Source organism: Ostrinia furnacalis, unplaced genomic scaffold, assembly GCF_004193835.3.
Source record: "Ostrinia furnacalis isolate ACB-3 unplaced genomic scaffold, ASM419383v2 OfSCF7591, whole genome shotgun sequence".
Lineage (NCBI taxonomy): Eukaryota > Metazoa > Arthropoda > Insecta > Lepidoptera > Crambidae > Ostrinia > Ostrinia furnacalis.
In genome coordinates this window covers 273,002-294,123 of record NW_021137830.1, presented here as the reverse complement: position 1 = coordinate 294,123, position 21,122 = coordinate 273,002, and the positions used below count along the sequence as shown (strand labels likewise).

Genomic DNA, 21,122 nt, shown 5'->3' with positions numbered 1-21,122 from the left:
CCTCCATGCACCCCGCAGTAATCGCCCACGCAGTTCGTATACGGGACATGTTGACCAGAGCAAGGAGTGTCTCCAGTGCAGGCCCGGCGCCTGCTCTGCCGGCAGTCGGCCTCACATACTAACCACTAGTATAACCAGCCTTATCAGACTAAACAGGGACAGCATCCGCAAGGTCTTAAGTGTCATAACCGGACACTGTATGCTAAACAAGCACCTATACAACATAGGTGTCACAGACAGCCCACTGTGCAGGGGGTGCATGGAGGCAGAGGAAACACCGCAGCATGTGCTCATGGAGTGCAGTAGCGTGGAAGAACAACGGGCTCAATTTCTTCGATCACCATCGTCGCTACAGGAGGCCTGCAGCAGCCTAGACGGGCTGCTCGCCTTCTGGGGGGATCTGGGGTGGTTGGAGTAGGAAGATAAACCACAAATCGCGCACAATGGCCCAATCATGAGGCTAAGTGCGGTATTCGATTGCCCTGCAAAACTAACTAACTAAAGCCACTCACCTCCATGCACCCCGCAGTAATCCCCAACGCAGTCCGCATACTGCACGTGCTGGCCAGAGCAAGGAGTGTCTCCGGTACAGGCCCGGCGCCTGCTCTGACGGCAGTCGGCCTCGCAGACCGACCACTCGGACCAGGTACCCCAGCGGCCGGGGAGAGCTGGAGAAAAAAAGGGGGTATTAGTATCAGAAACACAACAGGTTACGTCCACCAGATTCTCTGGTCATCGTGTGGCCTGATCTTACAGACAGATACAGAAGACTTATTTCCATTAATAGCTTAGTATCAATTGATAGATTCATTGAAAATACCTTAATACTTATGATTACCACTGATTACATAACTAGTTTCTTAATACAGGGTAATTTTAATTTAATAAGTGTGTTATTTGTTAATTTGACGCATTTATTTATTCAGCCAAAATACAATAGCAAATAAAAATCATACAAATAGCAATATTTTTTGAATAAAATAAAGAAGGTATAGAAAAAAAGGTATATAAAGGCATAGAAGTAAATAATGTAGTTGTAAATAATTCTGTTCTAAGCAAACATAAAAATAGAACAAAAGAAATAACTTTTTATAATATGTACATCAAAGTTACTTAAACCAAACAGCAAGGCTACCATTAGTGAGCTTCATCAATAAGCCAATACCGCCATTTAATTTAATCAATGGCTAAATTGAGATTGATTCGGCAATATAATATTCCGATATCGAATTCGCCGTTTCCAAACAAACTGAAATTATAACCATTCGTACTATTTAACATTATTAATACCGTGTCTAATAATACACGACGTTACTGACGTACCGTACTATAAATTGAAATTAAAATACATCGCGGAGATGGTCGTAACTGCCCTTACATACAAGTGGGGAATAAATCACATGTTTTTTTACAAAAGAAATAATAGAGAGTCCGTGTTCATACGAAGAGTTCGGCCCAAGTGATAAGACAACCGAAAGAACTAAAAATTGTATATTCAATGATGAAAATATTAGTGTGAGTGTACCTAATATTAATACAACAGAACAGCTGTTAATAGTAACAGTAACAGAAATGAAAAAGGGGATTTTAAAAACAAGTAAAATAGGTACTAGCCCTTTCTTCAATTCAATCCAAATAGAGCTTTAGTTACGAATTATCGATTGATTACAAATGTTTCGGCTTTTTTTAAAAAAAGCAAAAGATTATCCTCCAACCCAAAAAAAGCTTCTTGAAATTTAAAATTTAAGTCTATTTAAATTAAAAGCACCGTTAGTCCGCCCTCTTATGAATTCAACCACACAATTATTCTGTCTCCCCACGCCTGTGTGGGTGTAGAATGCATATTTAACTACAACAGTGTGTAGCATTTCTTATTAATTAATGCGCACACACATAAATCAGTCGAGGTTCGTTAGAGCAGGAACAACGACGTAAAGGACTTTTACATTGGTTATGCTTTTTAGGGATCTAAAGTTTAATAAAATGTCGTGTTTGTAACGGCTGGCGTGGTTCTTGTAAGAAGTTTTTTGGCGGTTTGTACTCAAATTCCTGTAACCTGGAGTACTGTTATTGGAGAAACGAAAAATATTATTATGATGTCGAAAATAGTTACACAAGGTTCTTAGTTTAAAACGATTCCAGTGTGCAAACTGCAAAGTATAGTAGAGAATAGCAATTAGGCGTGCATATGTGACAAGCTATGCCTAGTAATTTAATATTTGTGATTGAGAAAAATTTACAAAACTGTAACAAATTTTGAAGCAAAAAATGTTCCAGTACTAATGATATTATATGAAATAAAGAAAGTTTACTAAATCAACATTACAAAGATGTACAGATAGCGCGTTGTAGTTGTTACAGAGTTCCCCATTGAAAATGACCCAACACGCACTTGGCCGAATTTTTTACATGCATTTTAAGTCGCGCCTTAAATATAAATTGTCCTTAATGGGAACCTACTGTCACACCCTTAACGGGAGAATTTTGAGAGAAACTTCCATGCCGGAAGTCATTCCGTGATGATATAAACTGGCTAAATTATATTACGATAATGTTTCCAACGATAAAAGACGTTTATGTAGGAATTTAAAACAATATGTTGGGAACAGAAATGTGCCGTTTGGTTGAGATGCAGCCGATTAACGTGGTATGTGTTGAACTAAAGCGTTTATTGTATTCTTGGCATTTATTTTACCGCTTGCCTATCAACATCACTATTTCATTTTGCAGTAGCGAGGGAATGCTCGCTTTGACTACAGATAGTTTGAGCGAAGTAGTGATTAAACCAACTGTAATGTTTAAGGAGAAATGCGAGGAACTTGATGAAAACTTTCCTTTAGACGAGACGTTGTTATAGACTAGATGTTTTTGATTGAACCTAAATGTTATACAGTCACATTTTCTGTCATTTTGTAGGTACTTGATTTAGTCTGAGTTGCACCACCAAACTTTGACCGTAACTATAACGATATCGGTGATTTTTGTATGGAGTTTAACAGATTTTTGACGTTTTTTACAGTCAAAGTAAGGTGGTGCGTGCACCCAGCCTTATTCTTCTATAGGTAAGTCTTATTAGTATCTTCTCTTATAGTGTGATGTAACAATGGGTCACATCCTTCATCATCATTATAGAGATAAGCAAAAACCAAACAAGTAAAAGAGTTTGCAACCTGCAAAACCTCAATATTGAACACAAAATTCCTCTCACCCTTAAAACAATTGTTGTATTTCGTTGTTTAAAGAGTCGTAATGCAAGAAAGGATTTTTTTTCTGGCGGCTTGGTGACTGGAACCGAACCGCCACCGGTGCAGACTGAGACGATGGTGAATTGTCTGCACGTGAAAAAGAGGTTGTCCGGCTTGCAGAAATTTATATAAGTTACCGTTCCTTGTGTGTAATTAGAAAAATGTAAATAAAACAGCTCCCTCTCAATTGACACAATTTATTTTTATCTCGTATGCTCGTATAAAGTTAACAATTACGATATTATAATAACTACTGTAATAGTGCCAATCTCAAGGGATTCAGGGTCGTTAATTAGGTTCGGTTTGGTGAATATTATTGCCACTACAAATTTCTTAAAACTCAGCCTAAATATTAAAAGACTCTACTAGTTAAGATAACTGCGCGAAGTCAGGTCGGAAAGACTCCTACTTGAAGGATGGAAAAGTGGGTACCTTGGAAGCCATGCGGTTATAAGCCGTTACCCTGAACGTTCCTCTCTTCTTCCGGGGTCCAACGGGTCTCACACACTTTTAGGTTACAAGCAGCGTCCTCCACGGCCTCAAGCGCGCAGTGCCAGATGAAGCTCTTGCGTCTCCTCGACAGGAAAGCGTTCAAACTCTTGCAGAGACAGAGGTTTGATGACAAGGAGGAAATGCGAAGAGATCAGCAGTTTAGAAAGGAGGTCAGGTCGGAAAGACTCCTACTTGAAGGATGGAAAAGTGGGTACCTTGGAAGCCATGCGGTTATAAGCCGTTACCCTGAACGTTCCTCTCTTCTTCCGGGGTCCAACGGGTCTCACACACTTTTAGGTTACAAGCAGCGTCCTCCACGGCCTCAAGCGCGCAGTGCCAGATGAAGCTCTTTCGTCTCCTCGACAGGAAAGCGTTCAAACTCTTGCAGAGACAGAGGTTTGATGACAAGGAGGAAATGCGAAGAGATCAGCAGTTTAGAAAGGAGAAATAATTTATACCAAATGATGAGAAATCAATATGAAATATTGAAATATCTAAAATGTCTATAAAAATAGTGTAAAATATGAAATTGTAAAATACGAAATTTGAAATATAAAATTTGAAATATAAAATTTGAAATTGTAAAATTATGAAATTGTTTAAACTACAAAATATTGTGAAATTATGAAATTTGAAATTTATGAAATTATTGTAAAATCCCGTATNCTGAAAGAAACCATCACATAAAATACCACGTACTGGAATACGAAAAATATCAATCACGAAAAATAAATAAATTCTCCGACGGGAACTTACCTCATGTGTGATTATTTTAAATTATATTATGAAATTATCGTGGATGCATTCTGCAACACACGATTTAAAACACAGGGGATTACATCCCCGAAAATAATAAAATTGCGGTTGCGCAAGATCGACCAAAATTCCAAAGTGATTTGACAGCTCAACTGACAGCCTGCGAGTCATCGACATCGCAAGACGTTTCGTTTCGCCGCTTAGGTAAAAAGCAAATACTAATAAAAACCATGATGAAAACAATCTCCTGAACACTGAAAATATTCTATTAAAAAATAGAATAATCAAAACAAAAACATTAGGAAATGTTTCAATAAAATATATTTGAATTGACTGAGCAAAAAGCGCCATCTATTGCAAATTAATTCAAAATCACGCCAATAGATGTCGCCAGTGGTATCCTTAATCCAAATATCGAGAAGAAATATCAATTTGTGAAAACAGCCAAAACTGCAACGCTACAGTAAACCGATAAGGCTTCCAGTCGATTTTGAGGTTAAATTGGCCGTTCGTAAGATTACATCGTTGTTTCATTCAGAAACAGAGGAAAGATGTCTTTTACGCATTTTATTTCGCATAAACTGCGAGAAAGTAGTTTTTATAAAAAGATAAGTGACAAGATATTTTAGTTGTGAATAAGTATTTATATTTTTGATTTTGTCAATAAATACTGTACTGGTTTTATGTACAATTTATTATCCTTTTGAGATTTTACGATGGTTGTCATGAATTGACTTTTATTTATCCTACTGTCCGATGGCAAAGGTCCATCCTAGATCCTCCCAACTCCAAGTACTACAGTCATGATCAACGTTTGCAATTCTTTATTTATCAGAAACATGACTAACGCCCGTATTCACAAACATTACTATGAGGTCTCACACGAACCAATCACAAAGCTATATTCAACGCTGTGCGTTCGATTTTCTGCTTCACTTAAGCAAGTATCGTTTGTGAATAGTTACCTTTGCTATGAAATCATCTAACTCATAAATCCTTGTTACAAATTAAAAATATCTTAATTACCTTTTTAATAGTCACTTATTTTTCTATCCACTTACAACGCGGGCGTGTTCATATGCATTGTTATTAATTTGAATAGCAATAAAACGTAAAATATGAATCAAAAAAGCAGTCATAAAACAGGCCGCCTAAGAAGCCGACATGTGCTACCAATTAGTGGTTACAATCCTGTACACTTACGAGTTGATTGGGTCTCATTGTGAAATGGTCTAGTTTGGGAATACGGTTGTAGAGTTTGTCAAGCAAAGCGTTAAAGGAACGAAAGAATTCTCGCTAATAAAAATGCAAGAGTTGTTCTGTCTGTTAAGTTTTACGCCTAAGTTACTGAACTAATATTGATGAATTTTAGTAAAGAGATAAATAAGATATAAGAGATATGTAGTTAAACTGAATTCCCTAAATTCTACGAGTATTTAGAGGAGAATGAGATTCTCAAAAGTTCATCACAGTCAATTTCAAAAATTAATGGGCATAAAAGTGACACAGCCGCGCTTCACGCCTCAAACGTCACTTCACACACAGTATTCGCCAGATGCTAAAACCATTTCGTCACAACTCGTTAATGACATCCATAGTTCGCGTGTCATTCGCTCCGTGTGTCCCGACAACGGAAAAGTTTTGTCTCTGTTGTAATTTTACTGTCGCTATGAAACACTTAGCTCCTTCTCCCTTTGATGTGCTGGGTTCCGTACAAAATTTACTGCCTCCGAGAATTAAACCACGGCGATTTTAGTATGCGCACCGTGAGGAATGAAATTGCCCATTATTTGGAAGCTGGCACATGTTTGCTGGTATCTTGTTCAACAGGTTAATGGCTGGTTGTCTCTAAAATGATTATAAAATTTAAATCACAACCGCGAAAATAATTTTGATCAGCAAACAAGTGTCAATCTTCTCTTCAATTTTAAAGATCTGATTATTTTCAGTTTCAAAAATGTTGGTGTCATGCAGGACAGGACATAGTTATCGGCACTTTTTCAGTGCGAATAATTATTCGCAAATCGCGATAAATTTATCAAATATCCCGAAAAACGACAGTATTCTTCTTTGCAAGCATCAATAAAGTAAACCAGTAGACTTTCTCAGACTAGGATTTTTCTTTCAAGTAAAATGACTAACGCCCGTATTTACAAACGATGCTTGCTTAAGTGATGCAGCAAATCGAACGCACAGCATTGAATAGAGCTCTGTGATTGGTTCGTGTGTCATTCTGTGCGTCCACGGGTACTGTGAGACCTCATAGTAATGTGAATACGGGCGTAAATTTTAAGTGATTCTCGATTTGGCACAATCTCACTGGATTTTGCGGTAAATATAACCCACTTTCCGATACCTCAAGATATACCCCATTACCGGAGATCCGATGGGGCGATACTAAAACGGCTCTGTTCCAATCGTAAGGATTTCGCCACGTGCTCTTTATGGCAATATTAATTCCATCGCTTTATGGCTTTCTGGCCGCGAAGTTTAGGTACAATGGCGTCTGATAAGGTAACACCACTCCTACAGCCACCATCTTGAGGTAAGCATTAATCATGAATCATCATCAAAAGATATTGCATGACGTCATGAGCACACAATTATAAAATGTTGGGATAAAATAAATAAGTAGTTGAGACTTTTCGAAATGCAAACTTCATGAAAGTTATCAATAATGTTCTCAATAAAAAAAAAACTAAAAGGAAAATATTATTAATTGTGCAAAGAACTAAGATAGTAAGAGTATAGAATAGAATAGTAAGTAATAGATAGGAATAGTAAGATTCAAAGAGTCAACGGCAATTAAGACATGACTCTAGCTGATCTTAACGAGCACCTACATTATTATTCTTCTGATAGCATTCAAACTCAAAACAACTAACACATTACTATAAGCGGCGTTATAATTTATCCGTAAATCAATTCAACCTGGTTGGATTTGAACTCACTGACCATCCTTTCGTTGTGGTATAAGCGATCGAGATAAACGTGTTGAGGGTTTTATTTAAGTTGTGGCGGTGAAATTTTAGTGCGTTTTGTAAAGTGTCTATAATTTACATCTTCTTCAATTCTAAATGTTAAGTGTATTTTGTTACAAAAGATTTTATACCACAATACGGCCAATCCGAAGAAAATTTTAAATTTTGATAACAATTTACGAGTACTTACCGACAAGCAATTGTTGAGTATTATCCATGTAAGTTTCTTCAATGGCAGCAGTGAAAAAGGGCATTGAAATTAGTCATTACGTAACATCACAATCAGTTTAACATTTAAAACAATCAGAATGAAAGATTATAAAACTTTTGATTCCTACACTTTAGCACTTTAATTAGTCGTAATGGGAACTATTTTGGAACTAGGTACGTTGACTCTAAATTGGTCATAAAATGCTGGAGTCAGACTTTATCTCTCTTACTAAAAAAAATGATAGTACCTAGCCGTAGCAAGTTTCACTAGCGCGATTCAACTGAGCACAGCGCCATCTGTTATCGACAACACTTACCGCTCTGACACGGCACGCAGTCTGACGTCCTCTGCACGGCTTGGCCTTGGCAATGCGCGCCACCGTTCAAAGGGTACGGTTCGGTGCAGGTACGCGTGCGACGTTGTCCTCCCGTCGCGCGACCGTTGCAGCGGCAGGGAGACCAGGACGACCAGGAGCTCCAGCCGCCGTTCACTGGAACAAAAGGGACATTTAGTATTTGGAAATAATAAAAGGTATATTGTGTACGGGCTGGAAGACGTAGCGTGGGCAGGCCTCCTACTAGGTGGACCGACGATCTGGTAAAGGTCGCGGGAAGAGCCTGGATGCGGGCAGCGCAGGACCGTGCATTGTGGAAAACCTTGGAGGAGGCCTTTGTCCAGCAGTGGACATCATTTGGCTGAAAGGAAGGAAGGAAGAAGATATTGTGATCGAGAATGAAGTTGACTAACGGCTGTATTCAATCATTACTATGAGGTCTCACAGTGCGCGAGGACGCACAGGGTGACACACGAACCAATCACAGAGCTCTATTCAAAGCTTAGCGTTCGTTTTCACGCAAGCATCGTTTGTGAGTACGGGCGTGGTAAGTGAATGCTTACATAAAAAAATTTTGGATATTCTTTGGCGCTCCTTACGTAGTAGACCGAATATGGCTAAAATTATACTCGTGTAATAAAAGTCTCAAATATTTTCACAAACTTTTATACACTAGTTTGTCATGGGAATACCTATTCTATTCAGCACGTGATAGTTTATGTCAATCAAAACGAAACCCGGGAAACCAAAACGCTTTGTTAATTGCAAATGTTCTGCTTACATTGTAACGAGCATAACTGGCTACAAAGTCGCTTGTTTTCCTCATATCCATCACCAGAACGTTTCAAAATACAATAGCTAAATTTCAACCCAACTAAGCACGCCATTTACGGAATCCGCACCAAATACTCCAATTCCGTGTGGAAAAATGTAATCGATTTCACGCGTGTCATAAACAACGCATGCTTTTGAAACGCCGGCCTATTTCTGATGTATGAAATGGGCTATTTTAAATTATACCGTGATATTATGGGCGATGGACTGGTGAATAGGGATGTTTCCTGGGTAAAAAAGCAAGAGTTTTAATTAGTCCGTTAGCTTGTCATAAACTACTCGAAACGTGTATTTTTCATTTTTTAAAACTAATGAAAATGTAAACAGATAAAGCGTGGCAAAGTTCTAAAGTAAAGGCCCGTGACTTCAGTGAGTGCGTAAAAGTGCAGCACTTTGTGACGTCGCGCGGAACTTCAACGCACTATAACTTTGTAATTATTTGTTTGATTGACAATTCAAAATATACGTGTCCAATATTTTTTTATATCAAAATTGTCGGACTAAAAAAATTTTTTTAGGAAACTAGCCTATTGTGGTCATAACTACAAAAGCAGGTACCGATCCAAGAGGAAGCATATCTTTGCGTGTTCTCATTCTTCTTTGCATAAATATCTTTACTTGACTGTATAGCTTCTCTTGTACATTGGACGCTATGCAGCTCATAGGTACACCAGTGAGCCTCGTACAATGAAATTTCTATTGTGTCTAGTGTCTCGGCAGTCAGTCTTAACCTTCAAGCATAACTGTTGTAGAATTGCCCATTCATAAATTTAAAGCACATGTCAAAAGCACCTTAATGAAAAAGGGCTACTATAAAGTTGTGATGATTTATTATTTATTATTGATGATTATATAAAAGATAAAAATGTTTGGAATGTTTAACTACCTAGCTCGCATCAATACTTATGACTATAATATTTTGTATATTTTAAAGACTGTAAACCCTTGAAAAGGAGGCTGACAATAGTGACTAAGTTTCTTGCGCTGCTTCTTCTCAACACTGGCCCATTTATTGTCCCGAAGCAGTGGTAGGGTTAATATTGGGACGTGTAAAAGTGCTTTCTAAGAGCCTATTTGCAAAAATAAATGAATTTTATTTTAATTTTTAAAATACTTATACCGACCTCCCTCAATACTACCGAATTCACATCGGCATAACATAATTTGCGTTTCTTGAAATCTATTCAATCCTTCGAATATTTATAGTTTCAACACTTAAAGTTTCACAGTCCACGCAAGCATGCCATAAACCCATGCTAGGCTGTTGCGAAACAGATCTTTCTCAGAAATCTAGGCAGACCCGCGTGCATTAGCCTGTATGTTAATATCTCCGCTCAGATCGCTAGTTAGAGACACACGCAAGGTGGCGTGCAATACCTAGTATAGTCGGGGACGAAAGTTTTCAGTTGTTTATTACAAAGTACCAAAGATAAAACAATAGGCTGAACTGACGGCCGATGGGGTAGCAAGGTTCTGGAGTGGAGGCCACGTATCGGAATGCCCAGCGTAGGACGTCCACCCACAAGGTGGACCGACGACCTCATAAAGGTAGCGGTCGCCACCAATCGGCCATTGTGGAAATCATTGGGGGACGCCTATTTTCAGCAGTGGACGTCCTATGGCTGAAATGATGATGATGATGATGATGAAAACAATGGGCTAAAGATTAAGGCGCAGCGCAGCTTCATATTATTGTAGGTTTAGGCAGATCCAATTTCCAATATTCGAATTTACTGTTGCAATGTGCAGGTGGTACTATAGGCATAACCAACGTGTTAGCAAGGGAGAGTATGATTTGTGTACTAAATAAAAACTTATTATCATCATCATCATCATCATCTCAGCCATAGGACGTCCACTGCTGAACATAGGCCTCCCCTAATGCTTTCCATGTTTGCCCGGTTGGTAGCGGCCTGCGTCTAGCGCCTTTCTTTATGATGTCGTCGGTCCACTTTGTGGGTGGACGTCACACGCTGCGTTTTCCGGTACGCGACCTCCACTCCAGTAAAAACTTTTGGTAGAAACGAATCGTCATCATCATCATAACCATTTCAGCCATAGGACGTCCACTGTTGAACATAAGCCTTCTTCTAGTATTTTTTACCGGTGGAAGCGACCTGCATCTGTAGCTTTCTGAAACCTTTATAAGGTTTTCTATCTAATCTAAATACAGCTCTCTATCTAATCGCAAAATTTCTTCGCATTAAACCGATTGTAGAAAACGGATATTATTTATACTGAAATAGGTGTTTACATCCACAAAAAGCATCGCAAGAGCAGACTCCGTTTCAACACTCGCCTCGTCTTGATTGATTGAAAAGAAAGAAATGAATATCTTTTTTGCTGTCAGAATTCTGTAATTCATTGTGTGCCCATCTGTACATTGCATTGTATTCGTATCTACCTAGAATTAACTTTTCTATAACAACTACAATAGAAATAGCAGGACTGTAACAGGAATTCTAGATTTAGTAATTATTTTCTACTGAAATACCAATAGAAATAAAAGTGAAATGTCACGTAAAAAACCATTCATAGAAAAGCAAATTGAAAAAATATTTCATTAAAATATTACACAGTTTCGGCGTCACGCAAATAACTATTTCAACGAGTCGGCTTTAAACATAAATTTGAGAAACAACAACGATCCCATCTGAAATATTTAATTATATTTATGACTTCACCTGACCTTTTGCTCGTTAAGTTACTCTTTTATGTGGGTAGAGTTCCATCCCAAGTAACATTTTACTCCATTTAAGAGTTCAATAGTCGTTCACATGTACTCCACAAGCTGTGTATGTCAGCTGTATACGAGCTGTATAGCTTGCTATAATGCTTTTATAGAACCAGTTTGGGCACAAATTAGACAGCTTTAAGTTCACTATGGCTGTACATTAGCAGTATAATAGCATTATAATAGCAGTTTAAGTAGTAACATCGTACTTAAGGCTGACTTACGGCACTATATGGGACGCAGTGTGAACCATACAACGTACGTGAGGACAATAAAGAGTAACAAGTGGCTAAATGCACAGCTTTCAAAGTTATAAAGTCCGACAAAAGTACTCCAATGCTACATAAAGTTCACGTGTGTCCTAAATTATTTCCACATTTTAATATTAGTTTGGTATTTGTACGTGAGTGCCAAGAGGAAACAACTCGGGCGGATAATATAATCATTTATGCAAATAATAACACGGGTTTTAAATACTTAATAATGTTAATGCCATTGGGAATGCAACTTTATCGTGAAATGTATACATATTTACAGCTAAAATATTTACGCGCCTCTGTAAAAACGCGATATTCATTTTAAAATATTTAAAACTGGCTGAGAGGAAATCTACAATTTTCAGTTTTTGATATTGTATTGGCATTATAATTATACTACGGTAATTAATTATAACATGAAACCAAAACTCAATCGCTCTATCTGCGAATTTTGTGATAAATCTGCATTAATTTTGGAGATTTATTTGGTAAATATTTTAGGTTATGTAGAACAAAATGGTGGAAATGAAATACGGCTATGTGAACTGTTATAACTCCAATTTAATGCGGTGAGCGTATATTAGGTTCACATGTGTTCTGTTAGAATGCTGTTATCTATATTAAGTTCCACATTTGTACCACTACAGCGCTAATGTCTATAAATTTATTCTAATGTGAACTTATGTACAGCTTTAAGATGTACCTAGTTCAGGTCAATTGTGTATCTTTAATTCTTTCAAATACTGAAATTTTAGAGATCCGCAATAAAAATTATTAATGTCCGTTAAATCGCCTAGCCCAGGTACTAATAGTCAAGTATGAATACCTAAAGCATCAGACGGTAGTGTTCCCGGTTTAAATTCGTTTATTATGCCTGACAATTTATTCAAAGCGGAATGAGGAATACGATTTTCAATAGCCCATGTTCTTATTTTTTTGCTAAAGGTTAAATAATTGTCTAAATCAAAATTGTATTCACTATCACTAGAACTGCAATCATCACACTCTGATATCTGTATATTTTGAAGGGAACTTTCAGGTTCAGGCATAATATTTTCCTCTGCATCATGTACAGAACCACCATAAATACAACTAAAAACAGGCTTGGGGAAAAGTGTAATAGAATATCACATTCACATTCATTTTCAGCTTAAAGCAAATAAGAGTAGTACTTGTGGACAAATAAACTGCTATTGATGTTAATGGACAACACATATAGTCCTTTTAACAGCCTACAGTGCACATGCGAACCATTGAAACACTTTTGTACAGATAGTAAAAAAAGGTTATTTTATTAACACAAACAAGTCCTACTACAGCTACTAGCTGTATAACAGTCTAAAACAAGTAAACATAACAGCCTTTGGCTTTATAAATGACCACGTGTGTTCTATTAAAATGCTAGCTCTATAACATCGTACAAGTAGGCCGTTAAACAGCGGTTGCCGTATCTCTACCCTCCTATAATGCTCTTAGTCAGACGGCTGACTAAAGGATAGTTGTTAGAGTATTATAACACCAACAATCGTATAAAAGTATAACTCTACACTAGTCTACACTCCTATAAGTCCCTTAGACAGGTATAGGTGTAATTAATTGCAATAATACAGCTTATACATCACGAGTGAACTGTACTAATGCTTTAAGTACACATTGGAACTAAATGTGAACTCTTAAATGGAGTAAAATGTTACTTGGGATTTTATTTAATCAGCTTAAAATGGGTAATTTAACTTAGCCTCAATTAGTGATGGTTACAAAAGAAAACTACATAATGTTTGTGAGCTTTCTAGACAAATTAGTTAATTGACAATCAATACTTTTGATGTTTATTGTCTCTGCATAGTGGTACTCGTATAAAACAAAGTCTCTCCATTTGTCCGTACACCTGGATCTTTTAAACTACGCTCCTTTAGGTATACCTATCTATATGTATAACAACTGGCTTCGCACCCATTCGCTGTATACATAAAACTCTCCTCTTGAATCACTCTATTTATTGAATAAGACCGCCTAAAACATCCGTAATAAAAAAACTCTAAAAAAACTTACTCGTATTGATTTACAAGCTATTATTAGAACATGATATTAAAACGGGTCCATAACTGTGAAATAGAACGACAAAGCTATTTTTCCTCCACACCTGCCACTTTCACCAAATATCAGAAGGAAACCTACAATTTGGAATCACGGCATTTTCATGGTTGTGCCGCTTCAAATTACGTCTAATGACGGATCATTACCAAAGGGCGTTATAAACAATTCACGAACGCCACATGTTGCCCGAATTACAAGAACATGGGTCCTTGAGGAACGTTGGGGGCCACAAAAACTTGACTTGAGTTAATTATCCCTTTTTTGTGGCTGATGTGGGAGTCGGAATTTGAATGAACGCTTTTGGTTGAATGGAATATTGTAACGGAGGTGTCCTGGATTTTGTGCCGTTACATCCATGTGTCTGTCTGTTACCTTTTGGGTCTAAATCACTGACCTACTTTGTGAAATTTCGGTAAAATTAATGTTCAGAAATTATTAACATTTCAGAGATTTATTGTTGCGCATTGAAGAGCTCATGAGCTTTTTACAATAAATTGATGATGAAAATGTTATCTATACTACGAGTACTTCTGTTCAAAGAAATTCTAATTCTAGGCATCATTCATGTCTAAAATCCGAAGCCGTCTATTAAGAAACCATAACGCTAAATCTAATGGATTTCAATGAAGATAAAGAAGATAAACGGTAATAACTTAATAACCAAATCATTTTACCACAAACTGTATCGATTGGTCCATCAATCATACAAACGAACGGAGCGGAATCATTCAAATTTATTCAGAAATGAATAGCGCCATCAACTCATCTTCGAACACTTTCAATTTACACAAACCCCATAAAAATCCAATTCTAATGAATGCAAAAATCAGGCAAAGGTGTAGACGACTTCTATCTATAGACTGCGAAGACGAACAGATCAAGGTTTAGCTTAGTGTTTAAGCTGAGTGAGCATCATCTTACTTTAACTTTGACAAACGTCAAAACTCTGTCAAACTCCTTAAAAGCACCGGTTATTGTTATTGTTACGGTTAAAATAAGGTGGTGCAACTCAGCCTATTCGCGAAAAGATAACAGACAAGCAGAACAACTTTCCCATTTATATTATTAAGTAGTCAAAAAATCTTTGACCAGGCTGCAGCAAAAAATTTTACTATTCATAAAATATAATTTAAAGTTGCATTAATAGCTAACTTACTACGACAGAACAATCAATATGAATTGATGCGACGCTCCCAATTTCGGCTGTTCTTTCTCAATAAAAATTGATTAGCCTATTACATACCGCGTATGTTATTAACCTATTAAACCACTGTTAATATTAATAAAGTGCCGTCGTATGGCGATTATGGAGAAATTGCTATTAATTTTAGAGCTTTTGTAATTTTGTGGTATTAATAAGAGTTTGTATAGACGACGGTACATCAAGTTAAGAACTCTTGTATCTTATGCAGTCGTAATACGTGCTATTTGACAAAAAAAAAACCTATAGTTTGATAAGTTGCAAACTGTACAATGAAAGTAACCCGAGAATTTCTTCTTATGTCTTTGCTAATAAAGCAGTATCAGTACTGTTGTACCTGTACCTATTTTTGATTGATAGCATAGTTTATTATAAACCAACATACTGTTTTCAATTTTGTTTTTGTTTAAATATTATATTTAATTATGTGAATAAAAGTTGCAGCTTAAACGACTGCAAACCGTTAAATCAAATAGACTAAAGTTAACCTCAAAACCATCTTGTTAGACAAGTGCATTAGAAGAATTGCTGATCTTTCGCTAGATATTTATCTGAACTATCAATATATCAAATTTATTGTACCGATTCATAAAATCTTTTACTTTAATCCATAATTCGAAATAACACCTTCATTGAATACCACTACACTAATGATCACAATATCACACCCATAAATAGTGTCATTTATACGTGAAATTAATCACACAGTGCTAAAAAGCAAAAGCCTCGCCAACACGAGGTGAGAATTCAACAACTCTTCATCACAATACATTTAATGATGCCACCAATGCTACAAACGAAAGAGATACTGTCGCTATTGATAAAACGCTGGATCATTATATAATTGTGGAGGTAATAAACAACCGGTCAAGTGCGAGTTGGACTCGCGCACCGAGGGTTCCGGTAGATAATATTTTTTATACGATGTTACTAAACCGACCGACGACCTCATAAAGGTATCGTGAAGGCGCTGCATGCAGGCTATTGTGAAAATCATTGGGGGAGGCCTATGTTTAGCAGTGGATTTCCTATGGCTGAAAAAGATGATGATGTAACAAAAAATTGATGCTTTTCGCAATGTTTCCTTTATCTTTGCTATAAGATGTTGCTTTGTACCAAATTTCAAGAGTCTGAGTTCACAGGAAGTACCCTGTAGGTTTTGATTCCCTTGCGAGTGTCAAAACTTTACGGCATATACGGCTGTATCTTATGATTGCGTTGGCTTAGAAGTTTGATTTTTGCACAGCTCCAAGGGACAGAAGACTTGAGTATTTAACATGAATTTCAGCTTGATATTTCCACGCGCTCCTGAGAAAAAATGGTATTGATCGACAACAAAGTGATCCTGTAAGGGTTCCGTTTTTCCTTTTGTGGTAGGTACGGAACCCTAAAAGTATTGTTAAGGCGACATACGCCCACCAGCCCCTCCGAGATAAAGACGATATATTACCCAATTTGCACGTTAGTGTGTGAATTGTAAGCCCACACAAAGGGCTGCCTCTAATAAACGTAATTGGTGTTAGTCCGCACGAATGGTTCGAGCAATTAGATAACACTGAATTGTCGAAGTAGACAACCCTTTATTTGACTGCAATTAAGAAGTGTACGCTTGCAGAGAGAATAGTTTGTTTGTTGTTTATACTCAGCGTTTTGTTTTGGAACTGCAGACTGCATTTAGCTACTGTTGAAATGGAAAAATGAAACTGAATAAGAGCACGTTTTGTGAGATTGTAAAGTATTTTGAATTGAAAATGTAGAGACAACATTTGCATACTTGTAACATGTTTTACGAAAATAATTTTGAAGTCTCTAAAAAGAAAATAACTTGCGAAAAAAGACAATAACACATTTCAGAAGTTCATTCTCTCACTTCAAGTCTTTGCATTGTTAAAGTTAACGAAGGCGTAGGCTTTGAAATTATTGATCACGACCACAAATATGTATGTGACCACAACAATACCAATGATTCTCATGCTTTCGGACGTGTTAAGTCAGAGGTGTTGATTGCAATCAGTTAGCCAGGCGCCATCTTGGCAAGCGTAGGCACTGCGTCCCTAATGATTCCTCGGCGCTCGCGCACGCTATAATTGCAAGCCATCGGCACATGCCCTTTGATCTCCGTGAAGTAAAGATAGTTATTACTTATAAGTGAGGGAGAAATGAGCGTTAAACACCATCGGAAATTCCCGGTTGTCCGATAAATTGTATGTGAAATAATGAAAGACTGTAATATCTTGTTAGGTCTTTAGACGTTATTAAATTGTCTAACGCTTTTTAGAGATAATCGGCTGGACGTGAGTTTGCGTGCAGCTATTGAATAACATTACAATATTCTGCAATTCTGAAGTTAATTCTCTTAGTAAAGCTCATAACAAAGCCAAAGATATGAAAGGTATTGGTAAGATTTTTTTTATTAATATAGAAACTCTCAAAGGTGAGTAAATTATGGTTTTGGTTCTCACGTCGTTATCGCTTGTTTCATTTTAAAAGTACCCTTACATTGTTGTTATCTTAACCATATTCAGCCTTTTATAAATAACAGGTTGAGAAGTTACTCCACGAACAAAGTTGCAATTACTAAAGAGCTTTTGAAAACATGTAAGGCTATATACATTATTCTGGTCATGAAATAAAATCAGTTGATAAATTAAAATAAACTTACCATACACAGTCAGGAGGGCGGGTTCAGATATCCTCTTTCCAGCTATGTTTTCTGCCACACAGCTGTAGTTCCCCATATCCTGTTGACAAGCATTTACATAATAGATCAAGGCTGTTAGTTGATAGTATTATTACAAACCACTTTAGCATTCTCATTCAATTCAATACACTATAATAATGTATCTTTACATCACGCGATCCCTCAAGGCATCGGATGAATGCCCTCAAAAATGTATTAGCATTTCAAACAACAGTAATTTGTTATGAAATATTAACCTCGGTATATTTTGAAGAATTTACATAAAAATCTGTGGCTTTCGTGAAATTGCATTACCCACTGTTCCTTTTAAGCCCAGCTAAAGTTGCCCAAAAAAGTATCGCGTTCAATTATGTATGTAAAATGAACAAGCTCGGTTCATTACTGAAAATGGTCGTTGTGAAGCATGAGCTGTCTGTTTTGAAATCACAAAGGACGTGCCCATTAATTTGAACGACTAAAACGGGATGCGTTACGATTATATTAATTACGAAGACGAAGCCGACGGCACCTATGCCAGCCAGGGGTGTGCGCTCTTGTAAAGGACTTAATAGTTCAATTTATGTAGCTAAAAGGTTTCTGTAGGTTCAGTTTTTGGGGCCTGTTGATAGTTTAAGGTACTGCTGAAGGATTCTATCGGAGAAAGTATGATTTAAGCGAGGAAGATCGAATTGCAACCTACTGGTATGTACTTTAAAGTTAATACAATTCAGGTGGTAAAAGTGCTTTATATTCCTTCTTAGAACACACTTTTCCTTCAAAAAGTGCAAATCATCGACAGAATGTTCCCGGTCGCGCCCCTACGCACCCAGATATAAAGTTACACACAAGACTGCAACGAGTGAGCGAGTGACACTCTGTGATTAATCCATGTCTGCGCTCGTGGGCTAATTAGTGGGTGCTGTGCAGCGGAAACAAGAGATGGACTGAGCTATTTGCGAATGTACAGTTGTTTCGGAATGGATATGCAGAGGATATAGCGAGGACAACTTTGTTGGTCAACACGTGCCCGTAAAGTTTTTGAAGCTCAATTTTGAGGTACGCGTTGTATTAGACGGCCCTTGCATTTTTATTTTTGTAAATGACGTCATAAGGTATTAAACTGGTTGTGATAGGTTTAAAGTTTTCCATTTTATAGAATTCATTTTAGATTCACATTAATTTATGTTCCTTTTAGTTTGTGATGTTACTTTTTATACCAATAAGAGTCATTATAGCATATAAAAGGGTTTCTCTACTTTCCATTACGATTCCAATATCAAATGAATGATTGATACAAATAAACTGAGTGATTGATACCAATCCATTCGCAAGCCTTAAAAGATCTTTACAATCAGCCTCAAACAGGGCAAAAAAAATAAAATCAGATTGATTGATTGGTCGAAATGCATTTATCATGTATCGCACAATATTAACTTTTGTTAAAGGATACGAATAATATCCTTGCATTGTTGTTATTAACGAATGGAGACAGGTTTACACTCTACAAGAAACCAAATTAGACCCTTTTAAACTTTTGTCAACAACAGACCGCGCTTTGAAAGCGTACACCGGAACGCTTGGCGGTACAAAAAAACGACAAGCGACCGCGTAGCGTTACAAAAAGACGACAAGCGAGCGACAACGACTCGTGTCGCGATTAATAAACGTCAGCCCGCTCGCCTAATTAGGCGCGCTCGCGATGGGGCAAAATAAATTCGCAACTTGCGATTGCTCGCGCTAACGCTTCTCCGAACAGGAAGTAAGAGCCTATTTTTAGCGAAGTATAAAAAAATTACACGTGCAAAGAAATAAAAGAAGCCAAAAGGCGATTTCTATGCGATGGAATCGTAATAGATCTCCATTTTTACCAAAATAATAAGAATGGTATCAAAGACAACCTATTTCAGGGCAATTTAGATAATGTAGCTACTAAAACTGTGTATTTTGTACGTAAATATCCATTTAGGAAAGTAGCATAATCTTATAAGCTGGCTATTTGTATACTTAGTCAACGAATAATCGTTTTAATACAGTCGATTCGATTTCGAGCTGTCTAAATGCTTAATTGTGTTCAATAGCCAATCGATTCCATCGACTCCTTTGTTTGCGATCTTCCTTTGCTCTGTCATTATAGTGTGATTTTCTTAGTGATGACTCAATTGTCTGGGCTTTAAATTTTACGTCCTGAATACCAATTGCCCGTGCTTGATTCATGACTTCACTTTAATGTGTCGCTTTGCTTAGCGGGACTCGCAATTTTTCATTTGTCTTGAAAATAGCGGGGAGCAAGATTTATATAGCAATTCTTGTAAACATTCCACCAAAAGGACTGAAAATGCAAACGAAAGTTTACTTTTTGGCGCAGTGTGTTGTTGTATTGTGACAAGAAAAATTTTATAAAAAAAAATAAAACCGACTCCAAAAAACCTACATTAAAAAGTAGAAAAATAATTACTAATAACCTACTTATTTATTAGGACGAATTAATATTTATGTAGGTATACCATGATTGATACTTCTGGAGTCGGTGCCAAGATTATGAAACATGTAAAGTTTGCCTGCACCGACTCCAAAAGTATCAATCATGGTATACCTACATAAATATTAATTCGTCCTAATAAATAAGTAGGTTATTAGTAATTATTTTTCTACTTTTTAATGTAGGTTTTTTGGAGTCGGTTTTATTTTTTTTTATAAAATTTTACTTATTTATTGCTTTTTAGTTAACTAATTATTACCTTGATGTTACCACTGAAGGTAGGCAGTACATTGAGACCATACTCTTCATGTCTAGTGTAAAATAATATTCCCTACAAAATTCAGGTTACCATATAGGAAACCTAAAAAGACCTTAAACCGTCAGCCCACCTTAAAAACATGAAAGAATACAACTGTTGGTCTATTTGTACTTATAATATTTAAAGAATTATCCTCCAACTCCTAAGCATTAAGGAGTTTTACCTTCTATCATCAGCTCATCAATATGAGATGATGATTTCCAGGAGCAAATATATGAATAACTTAAGAAAAAGTTTGAAAAACGATATACGTGCCTATAAAATTTGAGGGTTGCTCTCGATTTCCCTAGGATCCCATCATCAGATCCTGACTTGGTGACAATGGGACCACCTCAGAAGTGTACCCTATCGAACAAAAAAAGAATTTTGAAAATCGGTTCATAATTGGCGGAGTTATCGCGTAACAAACATAGAAAAAAAAAAAAAAAAAAAACATACGGGTCGAATTGAGAACCTCCTCCTTTTTTGAAGTCGGTTGAAAATAATGGATGTTGGCAATGTG

The 21,122-nt window shown here is 36.8% G+C and overlaps 1 protein-coding gene across 1 annotated transcript in view; it reads right to left on the bottom strand.

The window, feature by feature from the left end:
- Nucleotides 1-21,122, bottom strand: part of LOC114365463 (netrin receptor UNC5B) — a 69,810-nt gene that overhangs the window by 15,969 nt on the left and 32,719 nt on the right. Inside the window, exons 5-7 of the mRNA XM_028322045.1 lie at nucleotides 17,805-17,883; nucleotides 8,002-8,175; nucleotides 513-668 (exon numbers count right to left, since the gene is read on the bottom strand). Of these exons, the coding sequence (XP_028177846.1) occupies nucleotides 513-668; nucleotides 8,002-8,175; nucleotides 17,805-17,883 (409 nt within the window). The remainder of the gene's footprint in view (nucleotides 1-512; nucleotides 669-8,001; nucleotides 8,176-17,804; nucleotides 17,884-21,122) is intronic.